The 20057-nt window shown below is 36.3% G+C and overlaps 1 protein-coding gene across 7 annotated transcripts in view; it reads right to left on the bottom strand.

Moving 5' to 3' along the window:
• Positions 1-16737, bottom strand: part of Tmco1 (transmembrane and coiled-coil domains 1) — a 40418-nt gene extending 23681 nt beyond the window's left edge. For all 7 annotated transcript variants that reach the window (XR_012438851.1, XR_012438852.1, XR_012438853.1 and 4 more), the window contains exons 1-4: positions 16516-16737; positions 16086-16163; positions 8687-8746; positions 896-942 (exon numbers count right to left, since the gene is read on the bottom strand). Coding sequence is in view for 3 of the 7 variants with exons in the window: in XM_020169633.2 (XP_020025222.1) it covers positions 896-942; positions 8687-8746; positions 16086-16163; positions 16516-16585 (255 nt within the window). In the remaining 4 variants the exon portion in view is untranslated. The remainder of the gene's footprint in view (positions 1-895; positions 943-8686; positions 8747-16085; positions 16164-16515) is intronic.
• Positions 16738-20057: the final 3320 nt, after the last annotated feature.

Genomic DNA, 20057 nt, shown 5'->3' with positions numbered 1-20057 from the left:
TCTAAATTATAATCTTTCTGGAGAAGACTATTCAAAAGAAGATAAAGAACTATAGCAAAGGTCTCTCAGTAGGTAAAAGAAAACTGCTGCACAGTTCAAATGTCCTATGTTAAATATACAGAAGTTATATAGAAATGTTAGTGAAGCCACATAATCAATTTATCTATGCCTTAGTAAGACAAGCTAGTATAAAGGGGATGGGGAAGGGTTGAGGAAGGGTCTTGCTACGTATCCTAGGATGGCCTGGAACTCACTATGTCCAGGCTGGCCTCAAACCAAGTATATTCTTTATAAATAATGAGTAAATGAGTTACAAAATCACTTTTCCTTATACTTTATAGTATGTCTTACACTTGGAACAAAAGGACTCTTAAAGAACAAAATAAAAGCCATCTATAAGTTCCAACCCCTGCATTAGAATTACACAAATTACCATAAACAAATAGCACTAAAACAAGAAAAACAAAATAAGCAACTTCATTTAAAAACATCAGAGGAGCCCAGTATGGTGAAGCATACCTGAAATCCTAGCACTCAGGAGGAAGAGGCAGGAGGATCTTGAGTTCAAGGCCAGCTTGGCTGGCTTCATAGCAAGATCCTGTCTCCAAAACCCAAAATCAAACAAACAAAAAGCCATAAGAGGGAAATTAAGCAAGGGGGCCAATTACACCTTCCTCTGAGAGAGCCTTTAAAAGCTACTTACATTATTAAAATGAACAGCCAACACATCAGCACATTTTCGCTTCTATTTGGCCCAGGAACACACATGATTACTATTTATAGCTTTCATAGGTGATAAATTTCTGAAAAGCTAAGTATAATACACTTGATGCAAATCAGACTTTTGCTAAAAACGTTATGTGGTTTACCCTAAAGTTATATTTAGAACTCTTACCATTGACAGATCTCTGTTGTTATTTTTCAGCTTCTCCTCTTGTCTCTCTGAAAAGAATTAATGGCTGGTTAGTACAAAGAGTGCTGAACACAAAGCTTTTGTGAAGTAAATTAGCACTGACTAGAGATCACAAAAACACGTTTCAGTATCACTTAGCAAGATGAAGTGGATACCTGTGATTCATGTATACTTTATACTAAAAGAACATTCAAACGAGTAGAGCACCAAAATATTTCAATAAAAAGCTTTTCATTTAAAAAATTTCTATTTGTAATAAATGTCTTAACTCTGTATACTAAAACATTCTTACATTGCACCAGTGGGAATTACCAATCTAGTAATTAATAAGTATAACATAATGATTGTACTTATGTGTCTCACATATTAATAACCCATTTCTTCTATTTTTCCCCATTTTTCAATTCCTCTAAAAGAGCAAGCCAATTGATAAGATAAATTTAAAACTTTCACATTAAAGTCTAATCAATCTAAAAATAAGCAGACTTATATAGATAAGTTATTTATAAGGCTTGAGTATTTGACTTGTATTTCAAGAAAACTATTATGTAACAAACTAAAAGAACTCAAGCTATGAAAGAAGCCTCAACTGTATATTAACGCCCTACTCTTGTAGTCCATCAACATAAAGGACTAATTCTCAATTCAGATGTCTTTTCTCGTGGTTAATTTATATTTGCTTGTTTCTGAGGCTACCTATAACGTGTACATTACTTGGACCATTCCCAAGAGAACAGAACAAAAGGTAATATATAAAAAGGAAAAGATGGCAAAAAGATCGCCCAATAAAGAGAAGGGCAAAAAGCAGGATAGAATAAAGGTACAACAACTAAATGCATACACTTAACAGGGAACATCACATATTCAAAGGTTTTTCTGAAATAAGTGATCTGTTTTGTTGGCAGGAAATGCTAAGATGCCTCAAGAAGTACAAAACAAAATTTTAAAAAACGTTAGAACAAGAAGTTGTAAAAACGAACTCAATGTTTAAAAATCCTACCTAATGTAAGAGTCTCTCGAAGTAACAAATCTGACCTAATGAAAATATTATCTATGGGGAAAAAAGTTCAGGTACTCCCCAAGTTATTAGCAATAATCTTACAAGTATCCCCACATAGCTATAGTTAGCTCTCCTACCTCCCCTTTCCCCACTTACCCAAAAACTGATGGTATCTTTAAGTGGCTACTAGGGAAAATGCCTAGTTTTTCCATTTTCGTTGTTCTCCATTCTTAGCTCAGTAATTCCATCTCAGATTCTCACATATTCTCTCTCTCCCTCTCTTACTCCCTCTTTCTTTCAACTCTTAGAAAAATTAAGTACATTCTCTAGCTCTCTTCTATTATGACCATCAAACCTTGACTCTAATAATTACTAGGCAAAAATCTGTTCTAATTATCCATTCTCATTATTAAAATGTAAGATTCAAGTTTTGTGGGAAAATATGAGAAGTAAAACTTTTAAGTCCTTAAATGTATTTAAAACTCCGTTTCAGAGTTTCAACTTTTTATTTTATGAGTAAATCTACTTTCCTTTAAGTATCTATTATGCAAATTAATTTTAAACATTATTTCATATCCAATTGTGTTTTTAATTGGTAGTTTTACAGAAAAAAGATGAAAAACAAAAGTAAACTTTTATTCCTAAAAATGAAGTTTTTATGTTATGTTATGGTTTACATTTATGAAGACTGGTTTGTTAACATAAATAACATGTAATATCATGGTTTATATGAGATAATCTAAGTTCTAATTAATTGCATTAAAATATTTCCCCCACAAGAAACTTTGTTTCCCCAGATGAGCAATTTCCAGTAAAGTCACATTCACACGTAAAATAAGTGCAAGCAATTTACTTTGAAATGCTGTTAAATTGTTTTGTAGTAAGAACTGAACATTTGAGCACAATGATTCATCTAATTATGAGAACAGTTTTGGCTGAGATGATGCAATAGAGCCTAATGATTCTATTTGAAATGTATAAGTTCTAATATTAAAAAAAAAGTAGAGTATATTGAAATAAGTAAAAGCAATTAACTCTATAGCTCTAGCTTAACTTTGCCCTTGACTGATATCAGTTAAGTAGCACATATTCTCTTAAAAAGTTGTCTGTTGGCCATGATAAGGTAGGGAAGCCACTGTCTATTTGTTGTGTTATTTCCATCTGGGTGGTGTGTTGCTTAAAGAACCACAGCAGTAGACTTTTCTGCCAAGGAAGAAAAACAACCCAGCCCCTGGGAGCCTAAGACTTTCATGCAGTTGTACTTCCCAATCTCTGTCAGTTGTTAGACTGAAATCAAGAAGGTGAAATGTGCATTCAAAACCTATGTCTGCCTTGAAGATCTTGAGTTTAAAAGGGTGCTGGAAACATACAGTATACTCCATTTAGTGTCCCATGTGAATTATTCTTCACATATGTGACCTAGAACCTCAGTATTTAACACAGGGGCCATCATAAAAAATATTCCTTTTAGAAGGAATTCTATGTACCTTCTTACTAGTGAACTTTAAAAAAAAACAATTTCTATGTAATTTGAGGAAATTTTATGTGGAAAAGAATTCAGAATTATGCAGAAGATAGATACATTAATATCCTACTTTTGAATTAACAAACAAAGGGTAAGATTAAAATCCTAAAAGTAAATATGTCAACTATAAAGAGGCTACATTTCTTCTACCTACTAGAATAAACTAGTAGCAATGATAATGGCATTCATTCTAACCACAAAATGAATATATCTCAAGCCAATCCAATTATTATAAGGCCTAGAATGAATATATAAATTCAGGGCTCAAAATATGTCAAATTTAAAAAATGTTCTCCCATATTTTTCATGTCACTAAGACCCATTCCACTCAAGTTTCAAGTACCTGCTCTCTCTTTTTGACCACCATTGGAATATATCTGCCTCTCATCGTAAGACCTGTTGAAAGGTCAGCCTCATAAAGATTCATAACCCATGACAGTCAATTTCAGGTGTCAATGTGACAAGATTAAGGGATACCTAAATAGCTGGTCAGGTATTGTATCTGAGTATGTCCTTGAAGGTGGTTTTTAGAAGACATTGGTATTTGAATCAGTACACTGAGCAAAAATCTGCCTTCACCCATTGTGGGTGTTCACCATCTTTATCAGCTGAGAGCCTGGATAGAACAAAAGGCAGAGGAAAGGCAAATTCACTCTCTTTGTCTTCTAGAGTTAGAATGCACATCTTCTCCTGCCCTTGACATGAGAACTAGAGGTTCTCTGGCCTTTGGACTCCAAGATTTGCACCAGTGGCTCCCGGATTCTTAGTCTTTGTCTTCAGACTGACAGTTACACCATCAGCTTCCTAGTTCTCAGGCCTTTGGATTTAACTAAGTCATGCCACCAACTTCCCTGGACCTCCCTCCAGCTTACAGATCAACTATTTTGGAACCTGTCAGGATCCAAAATCATGTGAGCCAATTCTTCTAATAAATTCCACCTCAAATGTCTATATAGATATATATCTTATTGGTTCTGTCTTTCTAGAAAACCCTGACTAATACACACACCCCTGTCCTCACACCACTGACCCAAGAGGCAATTAATCCGTAGACTCTCCCATGCTCATAAAATGAACAGCTGAATCAAATGAATTCATTCTCTCAGAAATTTAAATCAGAATATCTGAGGAGACAATCCTATGGAAACAGAAATAAGTATTGGTTCTCAAACTTTCACTTACCTAAAAATTATCTAAGCAATGTGTTAAAAAAGCAGACTGTCTCATGCTTAGAGACTGGTTCAGCTAATTCAGTAAAGTCTGGTATAAAATCTGAAACCCTTCATTTTTAACAAGTATCTCAGACAATACAGAGGTAGGTTGTCTACAGACTGTACTACAAAAACACTGAGGTAGAAAGAACTCCAGGACACAAGCCAAAGTCAGGAAAAGGCAAGAATTAAAGAAGTATGTATTAATAGTGGAGCCTTAAAGTGAAGGTCCCACCATCCAGCCTGTCCTTTGTGCTTGCTTTGCTTGCAGGACCTGCTCTATCACAACTCTTGCCTTCCTGTAACTAGTTATTTCAGTTGTCCCTGAGTTTCTGATGACATGTATCCTTAAAAAAAACCCTCAAGACTTGAGATAACTTTAATGCAGCCAAAAACAAAAAAAACAACTAAATGAAATTCATAGACCAAAGGAAAATTAATATCTCATCTATGAGGAAAATGTACACTAATCTAAACACCTGTTTCTGAAATTAAGAGCAGAAAACCTAAGATATTCAGGTAAAATGGGTAAAATGCAAAGGACATCTCAGTTTCAATTAATGGCTCTATCAAAGTTGTGGGAAATTAGTTGCAAATCTGACTCTAAGCTTTTTAGCAGCCAATTCAAAGGAAAAATAAATCAGCTCAAGCACAGTGTCTATAAGCTAGAAATAAATCAATTATTTATAAGACATGCTGCTTTTCCTAACACTGAAAACTAACAGAATGCATCCATAATTTCTCATCAAAAGATGATTGTGTGTTGTGGACAATGTTCTCAAAAATATTTCATAGTAGTACTGTAAGTTGTACGTGGCCAGGTTCTTCATAATGTGCCTAACAGTGAAAATGCCAAAGTGAAATGAGAGTAGAAGCAATTTTACAAAGTCCAAAAACATGCAGTTTAGATTTATAAATTTCTAACAGTATGGTTTTATTTAAGAGTTTTATAAATTGAGGGCTTCAAATCTAGGGTTCAAGTGGTGGATGACTTGCCTAGCAAGCATGAGGCCCTGAGTTCAATTTCCAGTAACACCAAAAAAAAAAAAAAAAAATTAAAAAGGTATTATAATACTAGAGAATGGACAGCTTGCTTATCTTTCCTGATAAATATTACATCTTGTAATTTTTGATAAGATTTTAATAAACTTCATAAATATTTCTTATAACAGCTCATAAGACTTTTTTTGGTGAGCAAACAACTTAACATTGCATTCCATGTGATGATAATTCAATTTCTGATAGTTTGTGCTGTTAATTTAAGGGCAGAGAATAATCTGCCTTCCATTTTTATGTCTGTTCTATCCTTTAAAGCAAAGGTACTAGAAAGAGTTGTCCATGTTCAATGTCTTCACTTCCTCACCATGTCTAATAATATCTCCTTAATTTGTACAATCTAGCTTCTATTCCATATAATGCCACTAAAGCTGCTCTTGCTAAAATCCTCCATTAATAACCTCCATTTTCCTCAGCCATTTAACACCTACCCTTGGACCCTTCCTGACTCCTGAAATTCTCTTTTACTTCTTTGAAACAAGTCCTTTGCAACTTCTTGGGCAATATATTTTCAGAGCGCTACTTCTACTACCCTTTCTATTTCTGTGTTTTCTCAACACCCTCCATGCTCAACCCTCTGATCTTCTTGTCTCTTTTTGTAACCCAATGTGGTTTCATTTACCTTGTAGCCTTAATTGCTTGCCACTTAGAAACATAATTCTAAAATCCACTGGTATCCTTTATCTCTCTGCTAGTTCTCAAACTGTACAACCAATTTGGACCAAACATTTCTACCTACTACAAGGTGGTGGTACATACCTGTAATTCCAGCATTTGGAAGGCTGAGGTAGGAGAATCACAAATTCAAGGCCAACCTGGGCCCAATATGTTTAAGCCTGAAATCATCTTCTCGTTTCTCATCTCAATCTGCTACTCCTTCAGTATTTTCTATTCAAATCAGAAATCTGGACATCTTCCTAAACTTGGCTCTCTCTCCACATCCAACATCTAAATATTTGAGCCCTATTACTTCTATCTCCTTTATATCTGTTGAATTTGTACTACCTAGTTTATTCCCACTTCCACTGCCTAAGTTCAGGTTACCATTTTCATGCCCAAAATACTTAAAAATTCTCATGGACTTCCCTATCTCCAAAATGGTACCCTCTCCAATTTATCCTTCAAACTAGTGCCAAAGTTGTCTTCCTTAAACAAAATATGTTAATACTGTTTAAGTCCCTTACAGTCTTAAGATTTCTGGATATAAATTAAATTTCTTTCCATACAGTTAATAAAGACCCTTTTTTCAATTGTGTGTGTGTGTGTGTGTGTGTGTGTGTGTGTGTGTGTGGTATTGGGGTTTGACTCAGAGCCTACATCTTGAGCCACTCCACCAGCCCTTTTTTTGTGAAGGGTTTTTTCGAGATAGGGTCTCATGAACTATTTGCCTGGGGTGGCTCAACCCTCAATCCTCCTAATCTCTCCCTCCTGAGAAGTTAGGATTACAGGCATGAGCCACCAGTACCGCTGGCACCCAGCTACAAAGACCTTTAAGAATTATCCCTCTGTATTTCTGTATATGCCTATTCTTCTGTCTAGAATGCACAGGGCTTAAAAATATACATTTTAAAGTTACAGATCACTGGGTTTAAACCCCTTTTGATGGGACTAAATCCCATCAAACTACTGAATTACCAGGTACAAGTTATTTAACTTAAGCCTCAATTTTCTCACCTATAAAAATGAGAGAATACTACTGTACCCTACTACATACAGTTATAAGAATTTTAACATGTGTCAAGTGCTTATCATTTTATCATTGTGTGTTACAGATGTTAAGTGCTCCATAAATATTAAGCAGTACTTTATTGAAGTTTATTTAGCCAAGTCACACTAATGCTTCAAAATTCAGCATTCTATTTTTAAGATAATCTGATCTTCTCAGTTGATTTAGACATCTCAGGTTGGGGATGTAGCTCAGAGATAGAGCACTTGTTTAGCATGCATGAGACCTTGGGTTCAACCCCCAGAGAAGAAAAAAGAAAGAGGAGAAGGGGATAGGAAAGGAAGAAAGACAAAGAGGAGAGGGAGAGGAAGAGACAGAGAGAGAGAGAGAGAGAGAGAGAGAGAGAGAGAATGCACACAAGAGAACTATAAGAATACTTATACTTATCATACTGCATGGCAGTAATTTATTTTCTGATCAGTCTTATCCTCTCTAGAAATAGCTTGTACAGAAAATCTTTTTCTACTTTGTTTCTCCAATGTCTAATAGTGACTGGCACAAAGAACATGTACAGTAAGATTTGCCATAACACTGAATAGGTAGGTTATTTTAAAAATGTCAATACTAAATTGAAATACTTTAATCTAAATAGGATATTGCCACAATCCAGCCTGGTGGAATTCTCACTTGGGTTGTATCAACAATAATGTAGGTATAGAGATATGTAGTTTGTGAACCAAATTCGCATTTTTCCAATAATTTTTTTCCTGATTTCAAAAGCAGGAGGCATCATAAAGTATAAAGATAATCATGTTTTTTATTAATTGACTTAGAAACAACACTGGTTATATTCTAAATTACACTGAAAAAACCAAAAATATATGGTCATCATTTCTCACAATAGGTAAAAATTACTCAGCAAAAAGTTCCCTACCTCTTTGTGGACTTCCATCAATAGTTAGTTCTCAATATGAAAGCCATGACAGTGATAAACACAAACAACTTACACTGAGCTGGAAATTATCATCTTGAATGTAAAAAAATAATACTTCTACTATGCCAAGAACCCTCAGCCAAAACCAAAGCATTTTACTAAAGCTCAAATTTCAAAGCAAAGAGCAAAAAAAAGTAAGTGTTTGAGCTTGTCCTAATTCAAAAAATGGTAGAGAATCAAATGAGCCAGGTATGCAAGTGCTTCATAAACCATAAAATTATTCAAACACAAGTTATCATCATTAATAACTATTAGATTTTCATCATCAAAAAATGTATTTTTTTCAAGAAAATCTAAATTTTATCTAGACTTGTATCTCACCTATTTTCTTTTTTTGTTGTCGACCAGCTGACTCTGTTATTGTTTCCTTCTTCTTTTCCACTGTAACACAGTAAAAATTATTATGTATTATACTAAAGAAACAAAAGATGGTTTATCACTGAAAGAAAGAAGCTCACAAGAAAATTACAGACTGACTATGGTCATGATTAAGTTAACTGGCCCATTCCCACAACTGCTGACAGTAAAAGGTAGACAGAACATTCTAAGAATAAAACAATAATCACTGGCTGTGGTTGTAGCTCAGTGGCAGAGTGCTTGCCTAGCATGCCAAGACCCAGATTCATCATTAGTGCAGGGCTGGTGGAATGGCTCAAACTGTAGAGTACCTGCCTATCGAGTGTGAGGACCTGAGTTCAAACCCCACCACCAAAAAAAAATAGTGATCATTGTAAGCCTTATTAATTAAATACATACAAAGTATGTATTTAATTGAGTTTTTTTTTTTAGACTATCAACTGAGAATGATTACTTTATATACTATCAAAGTACAATTCCCAGCAATTTTTTTCTTTCAGTACTGGTGATTAAATCAAAGGCCTCACACAATACTAGGCAAGCACTCTACCACTGAGCTATATCTCCAGTCACCAAAACACAATTTTCAAATTCGGCTCTCTCTGATAACTATGGTTAACTGTGGTTCCATTCTCATCTTTATTATAAAAGTCAGACTTCATTCATTTCACTTATTGGCTGCCTAAAATCTTTGCCTCCTAAAGAACAATCGAGGGGTTGGCGAAGTGGATCCTGTGGTTGAGCACCTGCCCTAGCAAATGCAAGACCCTGAGTTCAACCCTAGTACCAATAAAAATTAGAAAGAAAAATCTAGTGAGAGCAGATAATCAACTATAAATTATAGTAAGTAGAAAGATAGATATGAACAGGATAGGAAAATCATGAAAACAAGGAAAAGGTAAAACCAAATTTTTGATGCATTTTAATTAATGACAGAGTAACAGTAAGCTTTTGAAAAGGAATAGGATAGCGAGGTGTCAGTGGCTCACGCCTGTAATCCTAGCTACCCAGGAGGCAGAGATCAGGAGGATCACAGTCAAAACCAGCCTGGGAAAATAGTTCACAAGACCCTATCTCAAAAAAAAAAACCCCTTCACAAAAAAGGACTGGTGGAATGGCTCAAGGTGTAGGCCCTGAGTTCAAACCCCAGTTACCACAAAAGAAAAGAAAAGGAACAGGGTAATATACTTATATTTTATATTTAATATTTTTAATCACCTATGAATGGACTAGAAAGAGATAGGGTAAAAATTATGTTTGTCTAGTTTATTTCCATTAATTTAGGACTCTTTCTCTTAGCATATTAACTTTGTTGCTTGAATTCTAAAAAGCAAAACTGGTATTACTGCTTTATCAAAGTGATATAATGCTTAATTTGACCAAAATGTTACAAATAAAAATTTAAAGTGCTGACCAAAATGAAATGTGTATGTGTGATACCTAGATAACAGGTACTATTCTAGATGAATAAAAAGAAAAAAATTATATATATATAAATATATGCAGATATAGACACATACATATGCATATATATTTATAAATATATGTATATTATCTATATAGAGAAAAGGCTTGATTTAGAACAAACCTACTAGTGTGAGATCATAAAAGGAAATTAACTCAAATTCCACAAGATGTTATAGAAATATCTTAAAAGACAAAATGTACAGAAAATATTGAATGTTTCTTTTTTTCCTTTTAATTGTAAAGCAGGAGGGTTTATTGAGATAGAAAAATGTAAAACAAGCTGGGCACCAGTGGCTTACACTTGTAATCCTAGCTACTCAGGAGGCAGAGATCAGGAGGATTGTGGTTCAAAGCCAGGCTGGGCAACAGTTCATGAGCCCCTATCTCAAAAATACCTAACACAAAAAGGGCTGGTGGAGTGGCTCAAGGTGTAGGCCCTGAGTTCAAGGCCTACGCCACAGGAAAAAAAAAAAGAAGTGTAAAGTGGGAGAGTAGAGCCCCCAGAGTTGGGGTGTGTCCCAAGGGAGGGTGACTCAAATGTTTTATTCTTTATCATTATTATTATAAGCCAGTAAAACAAAAATATTTCTTTCTAACCCCAGAAAGACTATAATGTAGCTACTTTTATTGTAACTGCATAAAAAACAAGGACAAAAGAAAAGAAAAGGCTACAGAATAGCCATATAAAGGATACCCATGAACTAAGACTAAGACCAGACTAAGTAGACCAGACTAAGACTAAATAAATCTTTTGGGGAGATAAGTTATCTTCTAATGCTTTTCAAAAGTTATAAGGTTATGAAGAAATTCTTGTGTGGTATTTACTTTTCAGAACCTCACCAGATAACAAGAAGTAGAGATTTCAGAGCTGACAAAAATAAAAGATATCTATTATGAAATACATTTTGCCCATGACCTAGTTTTATTGCTGCAGTCTGAATTCCAGAGTTCTGTCATTTTATAAATTATTCAAAAGCATTATGCTGTTTCACTATAAACAAGAGAAAAACCTCATTATTCACAATGATTTATACTTAATAAATGCTCTCAAATAATTTTGTTGCAAAAATGAAGTTACATATTCTTTAATCTTTCTCACTGAAATGTTCCCTCAATTGTCTATACTACAACAATAACACAATAAAATGAGAACTACTAATACTTAAAGCACACTTATAAACTTAAGAGACCATCAACCAACTTGCTACCATTAAGAAAGCCTATCTTTAGGGGCTGGAGGTATATAGCTCAATGATAGAGCATTTTCCTTGCATACCTGAGGCCCTGGGTTCAATCCCCAACATTACAAAAAGAAAATCTTCTGTCAAAGGCCTCACGTAAATTGGATTGCTTTATGAATAATACCAGTATTCTCCAAATGACACCAAGGGTCAGATCAGTACAGGAAAATCAATCTACATCTAATTCAGATTCAAAACTATTTATAAACCCTATAAACTTCTCTTGCCTAGATCCATATTGAATCTAAATACAAAGTATCAGAAGAGATTATACATTTGCAATTAAGATATTCAAAGAGGGAATTTACCTTATAATTTTCCTTTTAAACATCCCTCATGCAAAATATAATAGCTGTACATTTGATTATAAATTCCAGAAGATAGACTCTATGCTCATTCATTTTGTATGCATCTATCATGGTAAAGTCTCTATAAAACAAGCAATCAAATATGTCAGTTGATCATACAAATGAAAATAATACAAACTTATCTTCAAAGTAAGCACATTAAGAAATTACAGAAAAATGACAACTATGGTAGAAAAAGAAAAAAAAAATCAAAGAAAAGAAATGAAACTACCGCTATGGAAGCACTGCCTGGTAACTCTATTACTCTGAATGCAGGTATAAAATAAAGAAGACTTTTTGCTTACTTCCATAGCACAAATATTTTAAAGATAATGTACATATTGTAGACACTAATGAAACTCAAACTCTACAGGGCAAATATACATAATATAAATTTTTAAGGCATAAGAATATTTATTCAAACAAATGTGACACTGTACATGACATGAAGAAATTTATACATGGATTCCATTGTGTATGATCATAGAATAATCTCTCACAAAAATGTGATGTTATAGAGATAATTTATTCATTATTCTATTCAACACACTTTTGTAAGTGACTAATCTAGGCCAGGTATTGTGTTAGGTACTGGGGATACAATGGTGTTTACTCTCACAGATCTAACAGTTTAGTTGAGGAGAAAGATATTATCTGAGTAACCATAATCATACATAGGTAAGATTGCAACTGTGATAAGTGCTCTAATGAGAGATATATAACTAAGTTAGAAACTATGACAAGGTCTGGCTCTGGGTCACCAGATAAGGCTTTGCAATACAGAAAATGAACAAAGTTTACTAGAAAAAAAATGATAGGAAATTATTTCAGATAGAAGAAATAGCAAAAAGGCCTGGTAGTAAGAAAATACAACACTAGCTCCTCCTCTCTCCCACCTAAAAAAAGGACTGAGTAGCTAAAGAATAGAGAGCAAAAGAAAAGAACATAATAAAAAAAAGTTTACCAGAGAAAGAGACAGTAGTTCCAGACCATCCTGGGCCTTACGGTAATATCTTTTTTTTTTTTTTTTTTTCTTTTGAGAAAAGGTCTTTCTACATAGAACAAGCTGGGCTCAAACTTATCCCCTTGGCTCGGCCTCCCTGGGTGCTCGAATTACAGGCTTGCACAACCACATCCAGCTTATATGTCACATCTTTATCCTAACAGCAATAGGAATAAACTAAAGAGTTTTAAGAAGGGCAAGTAACATGAGATTTGTTTTGAAAAAACACTCTATGTCTATGTGTACCATGGAGAATAAATGTGAGTGGTAGCAGGTCAACTAAGGAGGAGGCTACTGCAACAGATCACAGGAAACATAACAAAAATTTAGACTCGGTGATGGTAGCAGCAGAAGTGGAGAGGTTATGAAAGATCTGAAAACTCTCCAGGAGAACAATAATAACAGATCTTGATAATGGATTATAAATACAGTGTAAGAGAAGAAAGTATTTAATCAGCAAATGTTTATTAAACATTTACTATGTCAAAGTCACTGTTTCACAGTTCTAGGTGCACAGGAGACATAGTGAATAACAAAGACCCACGCCCTAGTGATTTTTTTCATTTTATCAAGTGGAAATGAACAATAAACAACAACAAAATAAGTAAATCTTACAGTAAACTAGAACGTGTTAAGAATCATAGGGAAAAATATGAGCAAAGTAAGAAAGATTAGTAATAATAGTAGGAGGGGAGGTAGACAGGTTGCAGTTTAAAATACAGTGGTCAAATTCAGAAGTGACCTTTGTACAAAGATTTGAAGGATAAGAGGTTTACCAAGCAAGTATTGAAGAAGAGAACATTTCCAAGAGGAGAGAACAACCACTGAAAAGGTCCTAGCACAGGAGTGACTATTATGTCTGAGGAACAGAAAGCAGGCCAATGAGGATGGAGCAGAAAGAATGAAAAGGAAAAATTATCAGAGAAGCAACAGGGAAAGTGTGGTTTGCCACTATAAGGACTTGGTCTTTCCTCTGAGTGAAAATGAGACACTTCCACAAGGTTATGAGCAAATGAGGGACATGACCTGATACAGTTATTCTAGCTGTTATCTTCAGAATAGATAGGGACATACTAATACTAGTTAGAGGCTAATTTAAGGTTATTACTAGTTGTTAGAGGCTATTGCAATAATCCACACAAAAGATCATGGTGCTTACCATGGTAGTTAACAGTTAAGGTAGTGAAAAGTGGTCAGATTCTAGATATATTTGAAGGCAGCCCAAAAGTATTTGCTGAAAGACTGGATATGAATTGAGAGAGAAGAGTCAAAGATAAGTGCACAAGTATTATGGCCCAAAAAACTGAAAGATAGGGCTGCCATTGACCAAGATGAAGAAGACCACTATTGAAGTAGGCATGGAAGCAGGGAATAAACATTCAATTTTGGACATGTTGGGTTTGAGATGTCTATTAGACATTCAAATTAAGATAACACATAGATGTAATAATGAATGAGGGTTAGAGATACAAATTTGGGGGTCATTGGCAAATATAGCACAAAAATGAGTTCATCAAGGGAGTGAATATAAAGAAAAAAATAGGGGCCTGGGCTGTAGTCAATGGTAGAACACTTGCTTGCTTGCTTAGCATTTTTGAGGCTCTGGGTTCAATTCCTAATACCTTATTTAAAAAAAAAAGGTAGGGAGCTGGTGGTTCATGCGTATAATACTAGCTACTCAGGAGGCAGAGATCAGGAGGATCACAGTTCGAAGCCAGCCTGAGGAAATAGTTCTCAAGACCCTATCTCGAAAAAAACCCTTCACAAAAAAAGAGTTGGTGGAGTGGCTCAAGGTGTAGGCCCTGAGTTCAAGCCCCAGTACTGCAAAAAAAAATTTAAAAAAAGGAAAGAACTAAATTGTGTCACTCTCCAAAACCACAACATGGAAGTCAAGAAGGACATTACAAAAGAATGCCAAGTAAGATAACACCAAATGAGTATGGTGCTTAGGAGTGGAATAAATAAAGCATATCAAGTTTTCTGGTTTAAACTGGAAGCAAAAAGGTACCAGTCACCAAGATAAGGAAATCTTGGAAGAGCATCATGTTTGTGAAGGTAAAGATAACAAATTTGTTTTTAAACATGATGAGGTACATTATCAACACTGAATAAGGAATGGTAAACTGTAATTTTAAAAGACTGAGTTTGGTTTCTAATTCTTTGTTCTATGAGATAAATGTATCATTAACTATCTGAGTCTCAATTTCCTTTCCTTTAATGTGGAGGTAACATTTACACAACTGACCACAAAAAGATACTATTTGGATAAAATGAGATCAAGGGCCTGGTGCATACCAGGTAAGCATGCCAGCTGAGCTAAATCCCCAGTCTGTCAAATAAGATAATTTAAGAAAAAAAGAAAAAACTTTGCACACTTATGAAGGCAAAAGGAAAATGCCTAGAGTACAGCAAGTTTTAAAAATTCTAAGAAGCAAAATTAGGATTTAATTTTTCCAAAGAAGAAAACAATATTGAAAGCTAAATTGTGCCTATAAAGAACCATTCATCATCTCAGCACTCAGGAGCTCCAGGCAAGAGGATCAAGTTCAAGACCAGCCTAGACTTCATAAGGAGACCCATTCTCAAACAAAACAACTATTCACATTATATCCTCAACTGTGTCCTGTTGAATTCCTGCCTTATTTCAAAAGAAAAAAAAAAAAAGCTTTACACGTTCTTTATCTTTTTCTCAAACACTTCACCATAACTGATTTTCAGTTGTTCACCCAACTGAAATTTGGCTTATCCCTAAAGACACCACCTACCTTGACACTAGTCATAATGACCTGTCATTCTCCAAACATATCTTACACATTAAAATTTCCATACTTCTGCTCATATGCTATTTTCCTTCCCCTACCTTATTCTCTATTTTAAGTCTAACTATTCACAAGGGACTGTAAGGCCATCTGCATCATGAAGGTTTCCATGGTCCCTCACAACAGAATATCCTCTTTAGAGCCACTACAGCAAATAATATGTACATGCTATGTTCCTAATTCTCTTTTAGTCTTATTATATATGTTGCATAAAAGTCTTCTATTTCTAAATAGACTTCAAGCTATTATTTTGATTTTTTTTTGAGACAGGGTCTCACTATGTAGCATAGGTTGGCCTTGAACTTGTGATCCTGCTAACTCCATCTCCACAGTGCCCTGGGCTTACAAGTGCGCACTACCACAACTGGCAGGCTGGATTACCTTGGCATTCCTATAAAGCTTCTTTATCATTTGGTGCTTCTAAAATATTTACTGTGAACATGCACTCAATGAACTTGATGTGTTAAAATTATTTCTAATACTTACATTTTTTACTCTGTTTTTCCACTTCCGCCTTCAGTCTCTTGTACTTGTCTGTTCTGTAAACCAGGACCCATGTTATACCTAAAATATTAAAAGCCAACATGCTGTGAATGGAATGGTCACAACAAACTGATCTCAGTGGTGATAGTTGGAGATGGAGGATTTCAACATTTTCCTTCATCTTTACCCATAAACTTTTTTCAAACGTAAATACAACTGACTCTTCAACCAAAACCACTGTATAGCTGTTTAAGAGTCTCCATAAACACGCCAATGAAATTCATCTTAAACCAAAAAAAACTGGGTAACTGATTCCTATTATACTACCCTTTCCCCTCCCCACCCCCTAGCCAGTAAGGCTCCGGATCTTTCCCTAGGTGGGCGCCCTTCCTCTCTGACACAGATCAAACGTTGGAGAAACAGCCGCCCTCACCCTCAGCAAGCAGCGCCGTGCACACCGAGATGAAAACAATGAGCAGAGTGTCTGCGAACATGGTGCTCATCTTCTACCTCCGTCGCTGCTCTCCCACCTACCAGGGGGAAAGCGCTTAGGAGACAGAGAAAGAGAACTGAAACTATTCTCCTAGATTCTCCGACCACCAAGTAATACACCGACTTTGACAAGCTGGAGACCACACTTCCGCTTCCGGGACACAGCACCGGAAGGGCACGGTTCAGAATGCCGCATGGCCACGCGAATCTAAAGAAACCAGCCTGCAAATCTCGGGGGCTGACGGCTGGCGCTAAGGACAAATCTCGCGATAATTGGAATTTCCTTTTCTTTCTTTTTCCCGGGGCCAAAGAAGGGTGGCCGCCGCTCTTACTGGAGTTGGCGGCATTTGCTTGAGCGGTGCCGGCCCTTGCCTGCTTTCTTCCGTGCCAGAATCCTTAACTTTGATTCGCCTGGGCGTCAACCTCAGCCCCACGTACATGACACTAATACTAGATAGATTAGCCTAAACTTTGCGTGAACTGACTTCCGCAAACATTGAACAGCTGGGTTAGGTGCCGGGGCAGCGTCGTGGAGCTGGGGACGCGAGGATGAATCCGTCGTGGGACTCTGGTTTCATTATGCTCCCCTTATACTGAAGGAGGGAGGCTTGTATATACGGTGTGATTAAGGTTTTAGTGGGGGTATGGCCAGAATCTGCGGTGCCACGGTTGACGGGATGGTCAGAAAAAGCTAGCGAAAGGAATCGAAGCAATGATTTAGACAAGTGAGAGTGCTTTGGGGGAAAACCAAAGGAAGTTCTAGATAAGGTGAAAGGCAAAGACATGGATACTTTAAAAATAAATGGTGTAGAGGAGTAGCTCAAGTGGTAGAGCTCTTGCCTAGTATGCACGAGGCCCTGGGTTCAATCTCCAGGAAGAGGGCAGGGTAGGGGAAAAAAACAAAATACATGGTGTGCAAAAGAGCAGCGAATAATATGTCTAGATGCCTACAAGCTATCTTATGCAAACTGGGCCTGAGAAAGTGATGGGAGGAACCATGTCGATGAGAGCACTGAATTCATGTGAAAGAAGCATTTGATACTGGGGCTGGAGGCGTAGCTCAAGGGGTGGAGTGCCTGCCTGGCAAGCCCTGAGTTCAAACTCCAGTACCACCAAAAAAAGAAGAAACATTTGATACTCTAATCAACTTATTTAGGAGATGAGCACCTAGTTTCGAGGTTTATTTTTAAGGGAAAACCTGATTTTTATATTTAATTTCTGTTCTTAAACACTCACTAAAATTAAAAAAGGTATAGGTCAGAGAAGATGTCTCAGCAGCTTGGTTTTGGTCTGTGGAGGAATTTTCACCTTTTTCAGATTGTGGACGAAAATCTGAGAACAGTTGAGCTTGTACTTTCTCTCATTTGGTTCTTTTCTTTTAAACTTAAGTGCACTGAATTGTTTAATGGTACTGGGAATTGAACTCAGGCCTCACACTTACTAGGCAAGCATTCTACCACTTGAGCTATATCCTAGGTCTTTTTTTTTTCCTCAGGGAGCAGGAAGGGGAGGAAGGGAGGGAGGGTGGTGTTGCTCTGGAATCTCCCCAACTTTCCCTGGGCTGGCCATCAACTCTTGATCCTCCTGCCCCCACCTCCTGAGTAGTTGAAATTACAGCATGTACCACTATGCTCAGCTTCAATGCACTTAATTCATACTTCTTTTGTAACACTATTTTTGACCTGTTTCAGTTGTAAGTACATTTCTTGTCTTCTCTTTTACTCTTAGCAGCAGTGTGCCTGTTTCTTTGAAACATATTATTGAGCTTCCACTATGTTTCAGAAACTGCAGTGGCCACTGTAGGGTAAAACTGATGATTAAAATAATATTCCTTCCAAGACTCCCCAGTGGAACTACACATTATAATAAGTTATGATAGAGGTATTCTTCAAATGCTATGAGAGCACAGATGAAAACAAGTGGTTCTTCCATGAAGAATTGAGAAGGCTTCAGGAAGATCACATTTGTGCTAGACTTTGATTTGAGTAGCACTTCAGAAAAGGTAAGGTTTTATTCAATCTTGTATATCAACCAAGGTAAATGTTGAGATCTGATAAGAGGATGACCTTTGAAGTCAGTCTGATTTTTCAGTTCTGGCTCTGCCACTTAACTGACAGCAGTACATGAACATATTGTTTAACGTCTTTCAAACTCGATTTCCTTGTCTATAACATGATAGTAATAACACCAGCTACATAAAACTTATGAAGCTTGAATGAGAAAGAGTATACTGTAAAGTATTTAAAACTGTGCTTAGCACACAAGACAGTTTATCAAATCTGACACATTGATTGTAAGACACACCATTATTTTATATACTACTAAAAAAGCATGGCTACTAATTAAGCCACAACACAATTTTCAGATGCACTCAGAGGTGTTAAAATGTGAAAAAATAAGTTTTAGCATCAATGAAATGTACTGCTAAAAAGCACTTCAAACATTCCTGTGTACATGTTTGTTATAGAAATAGGGGCTTAGCTGGGCATGGTGGTGTGCACCTATAATTCCAGCACCTGGGAAGTAGAGACAGAAGGATCACTAGTTCAAGGCCAGCACGGGCTATATAGCAAGATCCTGTCCCCCAACTCCCCCCCAAAATGTGAGACTGCTAGGATAATACTTCCTTTTCTAGGGCAGATACCATAACACTGCTCCTTGTTGCAGAATAGTACTAAAGACACATTCACATAATAGCCTTCTAACTTCTACATTTCTTGAATATAGTCTCAATTTTTGTAAGCTCTCAACTGATTAATTTTTAAGATTTCAATTTTTTCCTTGTAAAGCCAGGCACCAGTGGCTCACCCCTGTAATCTTAGCTACATGGGAGGCAGAGATCAGGAGGATGGCAGTTTGGAGCCAGCCCACGGAAATAGTTTGTGAGACCCTATCTCAAAAAAAAAAAAAACCAAACAGGGCTGGCAGAGTGGCTCAAGTGGTAGAGCCCCTGCCTAGCAAGTGTGAGGCCCTGAGTTCAAAACCCTAGTACTGCCCAAAACAAAACAAAAAAAAAACCTGCAAAAAACCCCCAAAGTTTTCCTCATGAAAGCCAACTCTGGAGCTGGGTCCCAGTGACTCACACCTGTAATTCTAGCTACTCAGGAGACAGAGATCAGGAGGATTGCAGTTTAACGCCAACCTTGGGAAATAGTTCTCGAGACCCTATCTCAAAAAACTCCATTACAAAAAAAAAGAAAAGAAAGAAAGGAAAAGAAAACCACTGTCAGGGCTGGGGACATGGCTTAAGTGGTAAATTCCCTACCTAGCAAGCACAAAGCCCTGTGTTCAAATCCCATTACTCTCAAACAAAAAACCCTAATAATGTGTTCTGTTATTGAGTCTAGGACTGAAGGAAGAACTCTTATTTTGGACTCTTAGGTGAAATTTATTACTGCCAGGACCCATGTCTTTCTCTTTAGCTTACATTTTCTTTATGCTTTTGTGCCTCATGTAATTTCTTATGAAAGACAAATTGGAGCT

This window comes from Castor canadensis, chromosome 11 (genome assembly GCF_047511655.1).
Source record: "Castor canadensis chromosome 11, mCasCan1.hap1v2, whole genome shotgun sequence".
Classification (NCBI taxonomy): Eukaryota; Metazoa; Chordata; class Mammalia; order Rodentia; family Castoridae; genus Castor; species Castor canadensis.
The sequence above is the reverse complement of the archived record's forward strand: the minus strand, read 5'-3'. Positions and strand labels throughout refer to the sequence as shown.